The sequence below is a fragment of the Pimephales promelas genome, chromosome 18 (genome assembly GCF_988280905.1).
Source record: "Pimephales promelas chromosome 18, fPimPro1.hap1.1, whole genome shotgun sequence".
NCBI classification, from domain to species: Eukaryota; Metazoa; Chordata; class Actinopteri; order Cypriniformes; family Leuciscidae; genus Pimephales; species Pimephales promelas.
Window position 1 is genome coordinate 552,478 of NC_142786.1, and position 15,142 is coordinate 567,619.

General features: G+C 41.8%; 1 protein-coding gene across 1 annotated transcript in view; it reads left to right on the plus strand.

Moving 5' to 3' along the window:
• Positions 1-15,142, plus strand: part of akap9 (A-kinase anchoring protein 9) — a 75,413-nt gene extending 60,271 nt beyond the window's left edge. The window contains exons 33-51 of the mRNA XM_089122663.1: positions 166-651; positions 954-1,026; positions 1,510-1,631; positions 2,215-2,376; positions 3,068-3,229; positions 4,722-4,860; positions 4,947-5,112; positions 5,254-5,404; positions 6,536-6,667; positions 6,826-6,969; positions 7,051-7,541; positions 8,784-8,895; positions 9,812-9,994; positions 11,241-11,423; positions 11,601-11,845; positions 12,142-12,230; positions 12,832-12,961; positions 13,190-13,323; positions 14,552-15,142. Coding sequence (XP_088978789.1) covers positions 166-651; positions 954-1,026; positions 1,510-1,631; positions 2,215-2,376; positions 3,068-3,229; positions 4,722-4,860; positions 4,947-5,112; positions 5,254-5,404; positions 6,536-6,667; positions 6,826-6,969; positions 7,051-7,541; positions 8,784-8,895; positions 9,812-9,994; positions 11,241-11,423; positions 11,601-11,845; positions 12,142-12,230; positions 12,832-12,961; positions 13,190-13,323; positions 14,552-14,595 — 3,348 coding nt within the window. The 3' untranslated portion in view covers positions 14,596-15,142. The remainder of the gene's footprint in view (positions 1-165; positions 652-953; positions 1,027-1,509; positions 1,632-2,214; positions 2,377-3,067; positions 3,230-4,721; positions 4,861-4,946; positions 5,113-5,253; positions 5,405-6,535; positions 6,668-6,825; positions 6,970-7,050; positions 7,542-8,783; positions 8,896-9,811; positions 9,995-11,240; positions 11,424-11,600; positions 11,846-12,141; positions 12,231-12,831; positions 12,962-13,189; positions 13,324-14,551) is intronic.

The window sequence follows — 15,142 nt, forward strand, 5'->3', positions numbered from 1 at the left end:
TATTAAAAGAAAAGAAAAGAAAATTTTAAATTATTTCATTTTAATTTTACAAAATGATGCCAGTTGTTCTTTCACACAGAACTAAAGGCTAAAACCGGGACTTCACTCCAGATCTTTCATAGAAATAACAGAAATATGGTGATAAGCTCTTCGTGTCTCTCTCAGGTCAGAGACGTGTCCATTGCTGAGCTGAGGGTCAAAGTTCACGAGCTGCAGATCGCTTTGGCCAGATCTGAGGAGCCTCCACAACAGCCGCAGTCTCAGCCTAAAACCAAAGCAGGGAAAAACGGAGACAACAGAGAGCATCATGGGATAAACAAAAGTGCTGACGCAAGTAAAGTCACGCCCTCCCTTCCTCACCGAACCTCCACGGACCAATCCGAGAGCTCGCCTCAGTCGCGTGTGGACGCGAGCACGCAGAGCGACCCGAGCAGAGCCGAGGACGTGCAGGAGCTGATCTCGGGCTTCTCGGAGAAGATCGGGCAGATGCGGGAGCTGCACGCGGCCGAGATCATGGACATGGAGGCCCGGCACATCTCCGAGAGCGAGAGCTTGAAGAGGGAGAACCGGCAGCTGGAGCTGGAGAGCCGAGCGCTGAGAGACGCCATCGACAAGCTCACAGCCGCCGAGGTCACACACACACCTTCACATGTAAGCAGCCAGTCACACACACCTTCATATGTGACCCTGGGCCACACAACCCGAAATTGAGATGAAAGCTGAATAAATAAGCTGTCCATTGATGTGTGGAAACTATTTGAAAATCTGGAATCTGAGGGTGTAAAAATATCGAAACATTAAGAAAAACATTGTATTCATTTTAAATAACATGCACTGATGAATCATTCACAATAAAACATTTTTAAGGGTGTAAAAATCTGCTTTTAAACATCACCTATAAGTTAAGATAGATGTGTGTGTGTGTGTGTGTTGTGGATCGTGTGTAATCTCAGGTGTGTTTGCAGGGTCCCCCGGTGAGGTCAGAGCGCCCCGCCGCCGCTCTGCTTAAAGACGGATACGCCAGCGGTGAGATCTTCATCACAACTGTGGAATAATACAGATGATTTATTCTCTTCTGCTCATCAAGACTGCGTTTAATTGATCAGAAATACATTAAAACTGTGAAATATTATTCCAGTGTAAATCATCTGTTCTCTATGTGAATATCCAGTAAAGTGTCATTTATTCCTGAGTTTATCATCATTACTCCAGTCTTCAGTGTCACATGATCCTCCAGAAATCACTCTAATATGAGGATCTGATGATCAAGACACATTTATGATTATGTTATACAGTTATGATTATTATCAGTGCTGGAAACTGAATTCTCAGGATTCTTTGATGAACAAGAACAGCATTTATTTGAAATATAATCTTTTGTAACATGTCTTTACTGACACTTTCTGATCAGTTTAATGTGTCCTTTGGGAATAGAAGCATAATAGAAGTATAACTTTCATTAATTTTGTCATAATCAATTTCCTAAATGTGTGTGTGTGTGTGTAACAGACAGCAGTTCAGACTGGAGCCAGCGCACAGGTTTGGATCACCCTCACCTGCAGGAGAACAGGAGCACACCCGAGGGCGCGCGCCGGGACCCGGAGCCGGACCTCCTGCCAGACCGGGTCAAGGTGAGCTTTCCCGGATCCCGATGTAATGTAATAATGACCTGACCTGTGACCTGTGACCCAAGTAAAGTACTTGAATTTGACTTTCTTAAATTGAAGTCCTGGAAAACCCTTAAATAGTTAGGAAGAGGTGCTTTACTTATTTAAATACAATATAGACATGAAATACAGTTTTATTTTTTGGAAAAAGGCAAATATAATCTTTTCATGCTGTTAACACTGCTGTCCGTCTGATAAACGCCCTATCCTACCGTTCTGGACGTGAAGTATGCTGACCTTATAATCAGGGTTCCCACAGGTCCTCGAAATCCTTGAAAGTTTGTGAATTTTACAAAAAAAAAAACTTTTTTAAGGCCCTTGATAATAAACACACACAGATACAGGCCCTTGAAAGTGCTTGAATTTATCGCTTATGTGCACTAGCTTGCTTGATTTACGCCAGTTGTGCGCATTTATGCGTGTCAGACACACCTAGGATGACTTGAGGGAGAGTAAACCCTCTGATTATAGTCCTTGGAAACCATAAAAGTAACGATTTAAAAGTCCAGTTCAGTGTGTGTGTGACCCCTGACCCCTGTCGTCTCAGAGTCTGCTGCGCGAGGTCCATCGGGAGGGCATGCAGGTGCTGTCGCTGTCCGAGCTGCCGGCGTGTGGAGCGGATCGAGGCGCGAGCGGCGAGAGAGACGCCCTCATACACACCGTGGACTCGCTGCAGCTCCTCATCAGCAGACTGCAGGCGCACACACAGGTGAGCACACCACCTCACACACTCCACAGTCCTCATCCATTCCAAGAAAAAGAAAAACACGTGGATATCATTCACATTTAGTCTTGTTGCAGAACATGTGACTGAATATCATGAGCAGATCATCAGCTGAAGAACACTTACACACGCAGCGTCTGCCTGAGGTTTAAACACAACTAGCCGAACTAACACACACTTCAAGCGTTATTAAAGACAATAAACACTCAGGAAAAAGAACAAATAAAACATTAGCAATCGCAGCAAATAGACGCAACTGAACAAAGATACGATTGAAATAAACCGCGATTTAAGATTTTCAGGAACAGAAACTGTAATCAAATGTAAAATAACAGCAGTTTATTAACAAACTTTTAGTAACAAAAGTTATTGAGTCGAGAACGAGTGAGTTTTCTCTGTTGATCAGTGTTATTATAGACGGCAGGAATATTAGGCTGCTGTCACTTTAAGAGCTGCACTGATCCAGTATACTGATACACACGTGTGAGTCTCTCGCCTGAATGTTTGAAACTCACACTGAGTCGATAAGACGAATCTACAGTTTTATTCCTGACCTCAAGAACTCGATTCTCAACCCTAGTGGTGCATCTGCATTTTAAAATGATCCACGTTTTGTTTTGAATCCTGCCTGAGGTGTTGAGCTGGTTCAGATGTTGAAGTGTGTGTGTGTGTGCAGGTCGACGGCGACTGGCGAGCGGAGCTGCTATCCGCCGTTCAGCAGGTGTTTGTTCACGAGCGAGACGCGCTGAAGAGTGTTTTATACTCTCACCTGGAGCGACTGGACACCGCTGACGCCGTCGTTCATCTCAACCAGCTGGAGAGAGCGCTAGCGGAGCAGGTTAGCATACGCCGTCGTTAGCATACGCCAGCGCCACTCCTCATCACTGGGCGGCTCTGTGTGGGATGGACGTGTTGGGTTTCTTTGAGGGTCTCTGATTTATATACTGCATTCATCACTTACTCAAGAGTGTGTAACTGTATATGATAGAGCAAGAGTTATTATTAATAACAGGGTTATTATGGTTAACAAACTAAAACTATAAAAAAAAATCTTAAAATATAATATAAAATAAACAGAGCAATTCCAAGAGGATCGGTGCTCAGGCCCTAAACTTTTTTTGAGTAAAAAAAAAAAAAAAAAAAAAAAAATATATATATATATATATATAAATTTTCTATATATTTATAGAAATATATCTATATGAGGTCGGTATATCTATATACAGTAGGTCGGTTTGGTTCTCATATAGATATATAATATATATATATATTATAGACCATTTCACAAGATGTAAACAACACTGGTCCAGAAGCACTTCCTGTTTCAGTTTTTTAACACTACATAAAAGCTGGGATAAAATACAACCAACAGAACATTTAAAACTGAATCAAAAAGTTAAACAAACATCTTTAAGATTTTTTCTTTACATGTAAAATAAAGAAAACAGTTGCAAACTGAAACAGGAAGTGCTTCAGGACCAGTGTTGTTTACATCTTGTGAAATGGTCTATATATATCGATGATATATTATAATATATGTTATATGTAAATAATGCATTTAATATTTATATTATAATTACATTTTATATTATATATATATATCCATCTATATAAACCATAAAATAAATAAACTATATATATATATATATATATATATAATGTTATTGATAATAATATATTAGAATTATTTTTTATATATTATATAATAAATATATATAATTTATTACATATAATATATATAAAATATAATTATAATATACATCTCAAAATAAATGTTATGAGATTTTTATTTTTATTTTAGCTTGTTGCCAAGGCTAAAACTAAAACTAACATAAAAATTAATACAAACTATATAGACCCATTAAAAACGTAACAAAATTACAATTTTTTTTTTACCAAAATAAAAAACAAATATATGTAACATTTTAAACTAATTCAAAATATTCATAAACACTACAACAGTATATTAATGATACTGAAATAACACTCATTATTTTGGATTCGTACCTTACTAGCTTTAATGTTTTACGGCAATAATTACAAAACATCTTGCGCTTTAATTACAGCTGTGTTTAGCATTTTCAATTTCCCGTTGTGTCAGGTTGAAATGTTTGATGCAGTGTTTTAAAATGTAAGGAATTGTTTGCCATGAAAATAGTCCCAATACTTGTCAACAAACCAACAGCTGTGATTAGTGCCACACCAGGTGCTGTACATAAAAATAACACCACATTATTAAACCTAAGTAAGATGAGTGAGTTTCAGCTCGTCTGAGACGGCCTAGAGTAGGAGATGTTTAACCTGCTGACCTGTGTGTGTGTTGTGCGCAGGACGCCCGGCACAGCGAGGGCATGTGTGTGTTGAGCTCGGCGGACAGAAGCAGCCTGCGCTCGGAGATCCATCAGCTCAGAGATCAACTACACACACTCACGTCTACACACACACAGCGCCACCATGTGGACACTACCGGTACGACACACACTGACTCTAATGACTTCAGTGATGAAGATTAGCTTCAGCTTCACTTCATCGAGGTTTTCTCCTGTGTTGATCAGGAGCGGCGAGCGTGAGGGAGGCAGAACCGGCGCCGGTCGGGACATCGGTCGGGTCCGGCTCCGATCGGCTGGAGGAGATCAAGACTGAACTGAGCCAGACTAAACTAGAGCTAGAGAGCGCTTTAAAATCACAACGCAAACACCTGAAAGAGCTCGACACACTCAGGTAACACACACACACACGCTTAATATTATTATTTGTAGTTTGCATTTTATATATATATATCTATATATTTATATATCAACATTATTTATATTTATATAAATGAGGAATGTGTGTGTGTGTGTGACCCATGTGCTCTGGCAGGGTGGAGGTCTCGCTGAAGGCCGCTGAGGTCGACACACTGAACGACACACTGGCACACGAGCAGAAGAGAGCGAGAGAGATGCAGTGGGCGTACGAGAAGGAGAAGTGCAAGTCTGACCGGCAGCAGGAGAGCGAGAGAGAGGAAGTGGAGGTAAACAATCTGTCAATCACAGGTGAAATCCATTGAGTCTTTTCTGACTTATAACAAGAAACAAAACAATGTCTAAAAGCTGCCATGTGACGGGTGTACAGCAATCAAGCTAAAAAACCCAGAACTAAGTGTTTATAAGCTGCCGACCCCAAAAAACAAACGTTTAAGGACACAAAAGTGGATACAGACAGTTGAGACAGAGCAACGTGTCATACACCTACTGGAGGGGAACAAAATCGGCGACTGACATTTGGATATTTTACTTGCCAGTGATACCCATCCGATCCGAGTCAACAGCTTATAAACACTTGAGCCCGACCGATAAAGGATTTTGAAGGCCGATACCAATACAAATATTTTTGGGTTTTAAAATCCGATATTCCGATATATATCGGCCGATATTTTGTTTTATTTATTTATATATTTTAAACTGGACATGATGGTCACAAATTTTGTCATGCTTATTTGAGTTACGAGAACTGATGGGGATGATCTTTTAATTGTTATTCAAGCAATGTATGTATCGTGACCAACTCAACGAGTGTTGCCAACAGGGACGGTGTAGAGTGCCCTCTGGTGGACAAACTATACAACTCCAACACTCGTGACATGGTTTAAGCGTGTTTAGTCCGTTTTTATTTTATTTTTTAAATATTCATTTATCGGCTAATATAACTGCAGATACCGATAGTTTGGAAAATGCCTAATATCGGCCGATAATATCGGTCTGGCTCTAATAAACACTTGAGGTGATGATTGACAGGGCAACATTTTGAGCAATCTTGCTGAGCGATTGTTGCTTGGGCACTTTCTCATTAAAAATGCAATACATTTCTATGTGGATAATTTAGATGGGTCGTGGGCCGTGTCTCATCTGTTTCCCCGCTGACGGCAACATTGCTCAAAAAGTCGCCCTGTGTATCATCACCTTTAGTTCTGGGTTTTTTAGCTTGTTTGCTGTACACCCCGTCACATGACAGCTTCAGAAATGACATGGAGGCAGCTTCACACAATATAAAGCCAATGGAGACGGTTGACCCCCCCCCCCCCCCCAGTGGGCGTGGCTTTCAGATTATGACACGTGTCGCTCTGTCTCTATGGCTTGTGTTGATGTGTTATTGGTCTCTGCAGGATCTCAAACTGGCTCTGGAAGATCAGCGAGGGCGTGTGGTCGAGCTGTCGATCGCCCTGGAGAGAGAGAGAGAGACTTCAGCTCGGCTCAGAGATCAGGAGCGGGAGGCCGGCGTCTCCTCAGAGCTGCAGGTGTGTGTCCGCTAGCACACGTAATGCTTGTGTTTGGGTCATTAGTGGCTCTCGCACCGGGGAGTTATAGGTGGCCGGTTCCCTCAGGAACGTTTTCCTGGTTGCATTCGCTCATCCAGTAACTCTGAAGGTGTGTGTGTGTGTGTGTGTGTGTGCAGGTTCAGTTAGACGCTCAGAGAGCTCGGGCCGCAGAGATCAGCAGTGCTCTGGAGAAAGAGAAGGAGCTCAACGCACAGCTGCTCCGGCGGGTCCAGACGAGCTCCGCGTCAAACGCACAGGATTCTGGGACACACACACTCCAGGTAACCAGAGGAACCAAACATGTTTACTTCCCTAAATAAATACTGCAAGCTCCACCACTAGCAAGGTGTTGGTGTGCGCAGGTGGAGGCGGGCGTGCTCTCGGTGGAGTCTCTCCTGCAGGCGCAGCTGGTGGAGAAGCAGGCGCAGGTGGTGCAGATGATGGAGGAGCTGGAGAAGCACCAACTGGACGCGGTGCAGCGCAAACGACAGTGGGACGAGGAGAGGTCTTCACTTCAGCAAGACCAGAATGCACTGGGGCGACGGGTGGAAGAGCTGCGGGCGGAGCTGGACACGGAGAGAGACACCGTCAGGAGCCTCGAGGGAGAGAGACACCGACTGCAGGAGAGAGTGAGAGAGCTGGAGGGAGAGAGACACCGACTGCTGGAGAGAGTGAGAGAGCTGGAGGAGAAACTGAGAGACGCTCGGCCTGCGGATCGAACCCGGGACTGGGTGTTGCAGCAGGAGACGACAGATGCTACGACACACACTGGTCAGCACACGGACCCCATCCTCAGCCGACTGCAGCTCATCGCCACCAGGATCAACAGCCTGACCAGCGACACCACGGGCAGGTACGACACCACGCATCAACTATCTGCTGCTCAAAGTTAGGGCTAGTGATGTCACAAAAGTATTGATACTTTGCAAAGTGATCAGACACCCTAGAAACGCCTTCACAACTCAGAAAATGTACTACCACTCCAAACACCCCATAAATGCCTTAACAACTCAATAACACCCTAGCAATACCTTAGAAACTAAAAAATGTGCTACCACTCCAAACACCCTAGCAACATCTTAGCAACTCAATAATATTTTATTACAATTATTCACAGCACCCTAGCAACGCCTTACCTCAATAAATACAATCACTCCAAACATCATAGCAACACCACAGCAACTCAACATAAATGTGTTACAAACACTCAAAACCCTCTAGCAATGCCTTAGCAACTCAATAAATACAACCACTTCAAACACCTTAGCAACACCTTAGCAACTCTACAAAAATGTACTACAACCACTCAAAAGACCCTATCAACACCTTAGCAACTAAAAATTGTACTATAAAAAACACCCTAGCAACGTCTAAGCAACTCAATAAACACAACCACTTCAAACACCTTAGCAATACCTTAGTAACTCTACAAAAATGTACTACAACCACTCAAAAGACCCTATCAACACCTTAGCAATTCAAAAATGTACTACCACTCAAAACACCCTAGCAACGCCTTAGAAACTCAGGAAAATTATTACAACCACTCCAAACACCCTAGCAACGTCTTAGCAAATCAAAAATGTACAACCACTCCAAACACCCTAGCAACACCTTAGCAACTCAAAAATGTACTACCTCTCTAAACACCCTAGCAACGCCTTAGCAACTCAGTAAAATTATTACAACCACTCCAAACACCCTAGCAACGTCTTAGCAACTCAAAAATGTACTACCTCTCTAAACACCCTAGCAACACCTTAGCAACTCAATAAAATTATTACAACCGCTCCAAACACCCTAGCAACGTCTTAGCTACTCAAAAATTATTACAACCACTCCAAACACCCTTGCAACGTCTTAGCAACTCAAAAATGTACTACCTCTCTAAACACCCTAGCAACGCCTTAGTAACTCAAAAATTTACTACAACCACTCCAAACACCCTAGCAACACCTTAGCAACTCAACCACTCAGAACATTCTAGCAACAGCAAGGCAACCCCTTAGCAATAGAATAGTAATTCACTAACAGCTACTCTGAACATCCTAGCAACTGTGTGTGTGTGTGTGTGTGTGTGTGTGTGTGTATGCAGGTTATCTGGAGAAGGGCCCGACCGTGAAAGTCTAACGTGGCTTCACAGTAATGTACAGGATGTGATGTCACTGTTGCAGCGTATCCCATCAGCCCCTTCTGCTCTACCGGCGGTGAGCGAGCACATTTACACTCATTCGGGAAACAGTCAGCTTGTGTGGCTTTGTAAATACATATTTGATTATGCTATAAATAAATATTCATATTTGTGTTCTGGTAGCCAGCCAATTAGATTGGAGATATCAGATATATCAGATCACCAACTCCACGTCAATAGGCTACTGTTACCAGAAGTTATCATTTTGTTTATGCATACCTCCTGAATAAACATTAAAATGTGTTTGGTCTGACTTAAAAAATAAATAAATAATTGTAAACGGATTTGATTGGTTGATATTGAGCGCAGAAATGCGGGTGATAAGAGGCAACTTAATGAGTCGTTCATTCAAATGATTCATTCAAACAGCTGATTCATCAAGAATGAGGCAGTTGTTTAAGGAGTCAGTGAATCTTTGACTCCACCGATTCGTTCAAAACACTGAATCATTAACTAACTATTTTCGCTGCTAAAATACAACAAAAACAGTCAATATTTCGTCTAAAACGTAACTGACTTAATATTAACGACTTGTCTATTGATCAATCGCTGTCGTATGAAATCAGTGTCACATGATCAGTCGAGATGCACTCTTGGTCGTGTGATGTTGCTGAACTGTATTCTAGGTTATGAATATAAAAACTCCCGTATTCGTATTCGACGAAATTTTCGTATTCGTCATTCGGTGGCTCTGATTTGTCAGAACTCCTCTCAAACTGTGGAAAACGCAGTAAATCGAACCCGGTACAAATGTTTTTTATGACGGACGAAAGTTTCGGAGGCGGTGTCGGAGGACCTTTAGCGTCAGTACATTATTATGCACTATCGATCATTATCACTGCATCATAAAGGTTCGTGATTGATTATTGTTATTAATTGAGTGTTATTATGCAGGTGATCTCATTTGTGTGTGTGTGTGTGTGTGTGTGTAGAGCCCCGCTCTGCTGGCTGGAGGATCCTCTAGTCTGCTGAATGAGCGTTTACTCCGCCAGAACGCAGAGCTCACGGGATTCGTCAGTCGGCTGACAGAAGAGAAGAACGACTTACGAAACCAGTTACTGAACCTCGAGGACGAGCTGCGCCGAAGCAGACAGAAGAAGGCCGTCGCCGAGAGCGTGAGTCAATCTATCTGTCGATCAATCAGTCATTTTTTTTCTCTTTTTTTTTGCTTTTTGTATTTTATAATTTTTTTCTGTTTGTATTTTTTTCTGGTCTATTATTTTTTTGTCTGAATGTGTTTTTTTTTTGTTTGTTTTTTAATCCAAATAATCATCCAAGGCACTCGATTTATAGTACAAAAGTTAAAAAGCCTTTATTAGTTCATGGCTTTAATTCATAAAATTGCTGACCGAGACACCTACGCGTTGCGGCTCATGCCTTCGTCAGGGTGTGTGTAACAAACAAAGTCACAGGTGCGTTTTAAGTAGCAGTTGATTAATCTCAATAGTAAACACCTGGTCATACTATGAAACATTAGCCAGCAGGGAGCAGAGTTCAACAGATAGCATAATATCCTACAACATATCAAGTCTGGAAAAAAAACAACAACTGAAAAACTACTACTTTAAAAAAAAAATTATAATAATGTATGTAATACAAGTGTAGAAAAAAAATAATAAAAAAAAAACTGAAAAACTACTACTAAAAAAAAATCTAATAATGTATGTAATACAAGTGTAGAAAAAAATTATACATCAATTTTTTAAATTTTATTTTTATTTTTTATTTTTATTTTTTTTTTACATTTGTATTACATACATTATTTGATTTTTTTTTTTAAGTAGTAGTTTTTCAGTTGTTTTTTTTTCAGACTTGATATGTGTAGAAAAAAAAATTATATATACATCAATTTTTTAATTTAAAAAAAAAAAAATTTAATAAAAAAAAATACTATTGACTATTGTTTACTATTGAGATTAATCAACTGCTACTTTAAACACACCTGTGACTTTGTTTGTTACACACACCCTGACGAAGGCATGAGCCGCAACGTGTAGGTGTCTCTGTCACCAATTTTATGAATTAAAGCCATGAACTAATAAAGGCTTTTTAACTTTTGTACTATAAATCGAGTGCCTTGGATTATTATTTTGATTTCAAACACAACTATCCCAAGCAACCAAAGAGCACGGAGACTTTACGCCCTGTGCAGCACTTCGATTGCATTCTCTGCTGTGATGTGTTTTCTTTTCTGTCTTTTTTTTGTTCATTTTATTTTCGATCTATTTTTTCCTTCCATGTTTCTGACAGTGAGCTGGCTCTGCGTAACGCCTCTGTTTTCCTCAGCACAGCAGAGTCCGTCTCAGCGCTGGTGATGCAGGATTGACCGTGTGTGTGTGTGTGTGTGTGTGTGCTCGGCAGGGTTCGGGCCGGCAGGAGCTGGTGCTGTTCTCGAGTGAGCGTGAGTCCTGGGCTCAGGAGAGGAGCCGGCTGCAGAAGGCCGTGGGTCGGGCCGAGGCAGAGCTGACCCGTCTGAGAGCCGAGATCCGCTCCGACACACTGCGGGATCTGACCGGGGCCGACCCCGACAACACGGCCCTCAAGGTGCAGTTTTTATTAGTTTGTTGTTATTTATCTATTTACTTTTTCAGGATTTAAAAGATAATAAAAAGATGATTAATGAGATCTCTGATTGCAGTCCTTGGGAAAAAGCACAAAAGTAGTGCATGTAAAGCTGTGTGTCAGTGTGTGATCTGGATGTGTGTGTGTGTGTGTCCACAGAGGCTGTATGGGAAATACCTGCGTGCCGAGAGCTTCCGGAAGGCTCTGGTGTATCAGAAGAAGTATCTCCTGCTTCTGCTGGGGGGGTTTCAGGAGTGTGAGGAGGCCACGCTGTCTCTGATCGCACGCATGGGGGGCCAGCCCACACACACACACTCACACACCAGTCTGGAGTCCATCGGCCGTCAGCGCAGGGGCTTCACACGCTTCAGATCGGCTGTGCGCGTCTGCATCGCCCTCTCACGGTACACACACACACTCACTCACCCTCACACACACACTCTGACATTCACTTACTCACTCTCACACTCAGTCACTCACTCACACACACACACTTTCTCTCTCACACACACTCAGTCATTCTCTCTCACACACACACACTTGTGCTCTATTTATTTTTTTTTGGTAATTACCAATATTTTATATTTGTATGATTTAATTGTTTGTGATAGTTTTGCTTTTATTGTAAAATGGTTTATTTTCCTTTACTGAACTGGTTTTATTGGGTGTGTGTGTGTGTGTGTGTGTGTGTGTTCTGCAGGATGAGGTTTCTGGTGAAGAGATGGCAGAGAGCCGGAGGAACCGTGAGCACTGCGATCGTCAGCAGAAACGGCCTCAGCCAGGTCACAGGTGACTGCATCCTGTTCATCCCTGAGTGTGTGTGTGTGTGTGTGTTATAGGGGTGTAACGATACACAAAACTGACGATTCGGTTTCCCCACGGTTTTGCATTTATTTATCCTGGCATTCATATACATTTTTTATCTTACAGTTGCTGTAAATTTGGCCTCTAGTTCATAAACGCCAGAGCAGAACTGGGTTCTCCCAAGGGGTTTTTTCTCCATCGGGTCATCTGATGGAGTTTTAGGACATCATCGGGTCATCTGATGGAGTTTTAGGACATCATCGGGTCATCTGATGGAGTTTTTCGGCCACTGTTGCCTTTGGCTTGCTCAGTTGGGGATATTCAAACTAAAGAGCCTCATTGATGTACAGTTCACTGATGTACAGTGCTGATCACTGTAGCCAATCACAGGCATATCCAATGAGCTCGTGAGCACCACGGCCAATCAGAGGTGTTTATGATCCCGCTCAAAGCCTCACATTTTTAATAATTCTAGTGTTGACTTGGTACCGAAGTCAGTACTTTGGACAACCCTAGTGTGTATATATCATGTTGCACTGAGCGCCTCTGAAGCTCACTGAGTGTGTGTGTGTGTGTGTGTGTGCAGGTGCGGATGTGAGGAACGAGTCTTCATTCCTGCAGCCCGGGAGCGTTGAGGTGTTCAGAGAGCGGCGGGGGACGAGCCGGGGCCGTACGGGACGAGACTCGCCTCGATCCACCCCATCACTGCAGCACAGGTACAGCACACACACTCAGCCTATCATGAACACACACACACACACACACACAACTCAAGCCCAAACACAGGCTTTACACATGGTGTGTCTGAAAGCGTTTAAAAACACCACATGGACACATAAACGCAGCACTCGCCTGTATAGACCCTGTTTTATACGTCTGGGCAGTGTATTCATCATCACGCGTGGACAGGAGGATGTTGATGAGTGTGTCGCGTCTCTCTCCAGGTATCTCAGTATGGCCGCTGAGCCCGGAGGTTTACCGTGTTCCCACCTGCAGAACTACGACCCGGATCGCGCTCTCACCGACTACATCTCACGCCTGGAGGCCCTGCAGAGGCGCCTGGGAAGTGTGCAGTCAGGTGATAGTACAAATATATTAACAGAAGTTATTCAGTCGAGATGGAGTGAGTTTTCTCTGATCAGTGTTATTATAGACGGCTTCTGTCACTTTAACCCTTCTGCATCCTGATGGACATTTTTGTTTTTTTTGATCACTTTGCCTGTGTTAAAGCTAACTGCAAAACAACTTGGTGTGTATTTTTATTGGAATTTTACTATTTCATCGTCATTTTCTTAAAAAAATATTTTTTGCATTCGGTACAAAAAATACTCCCTCTCAGCGCCTTTTGGACAAAAATGTCCCCATTGAAAAGTGCCATTTTTAATCCCCGGTTCAGTCAACTATAAAATGATGCAATCTTTGTTAAGAGGTTTTTAGTCTGATGGCAAGGCTTATTTTACTATTTTTTTATCTGATGGTGTCATTTTTTTTAAGTTTGGCCTATAAAACAAATATCGCTTTATTCCTGTTTTCTGCTTCGGCATATTATAGAGCCAACGGGATAAATTATGCAACGATATTTGTGTGGGTGTGTTGGTATGGATGTCAGAGTGTGGTTAGTATGTGTGTTATAAAAAAATATAATAATGAGAGAGAAAAACTGCAAATAACAAATCCAGTCACTGTGAGCTGCAGTGGGGTTTTGCTGCCACCCAATGGGGAAAATATGTTACTACGCCCAAACAAACTGTTACCCAAAGCTCATTTTTTGAGAAATTTGGAACACAACCTATTTAGATTTATGGCTTTGATTTTATTGCAGTTTTGAGTTCAACCTGATTTATAAAATATATATTTTATATAAAATATTTGTTATATTTAACTTATACCTATATAACTTTTTTTGGATTTACTTATTATTATTATTGTTTTACTTCAGCAATAATCTGCAAAGGGTCTTTACAATGATACCAAACTTAAGTTTGTTCTCCGAAGCGTCACATTTTTACGACAGTTTTTTGACATGGACATTTTTGTCCTCTTTTTACCTATATGTAACTTTTTTTTAAAATGATGCACAAGGGTTAAGAGCTGCACTGCTCCAGTATACTGATACACACGTGTGAGTCTCTCGCTAACTCACACTGAGTCGATAAGACGAATCTACAGTTTTATTTTAGAACAAGTATCAAATTCCTGACCTCAAGAACTCGATTCTCAACCCTAAATGAATATAATATTGCTGATGTGACTGATGTGAACTGAACGACTGCGACTTCATGCTGATGTTGATCTGTGTCCTGCAGGTTCCTCCTCGTACGCTCAATTGCACTTTGGAGTCAGAAGATAAAGATCTTCATCTACATTCAAACTGGCTTGAAGAATCTCGGTTGCCTTCTCTCGTGCGGAGCTGCTGTGCTTTTATACTCTTGCTATACATGTCTGTGGGACCAAAAAGACGTTGTTTTTGTGTGTGTGTGTGTGTGTGTATCATCTTATAATCAAGCTTTTTGTTGGCGGCACTTGAAACGGCTTCAACATCTGTACATTAGTTCTACCTTATTTGTTGTTAATGGAAAACAATCATGTTGTTACTGTATATTTGTGGAATGCTAATTTAAGTTGATTAATTTAAGAAGAGTTGTGTGGTGAACAGGACGGCTGCTATCGGCTCTTGATGACCTCATGAACACTAGCGGGAGGACAGCGGGGCGTGCGGCGAAGCTTCGCTAGCTAGTAATGTTGTCAGGTACTCTACACTGTGCTTTATTCGCTCGCTCCCTTGAAAAGACCCGAGGACATTTGTAGAAGACATATTTTTGTAAAGGTAGGAGCTTTGGATTTTATGGGTATTTTGTCAAAACTGAAATAAAGATTAATATAATATTTGAAAAGTG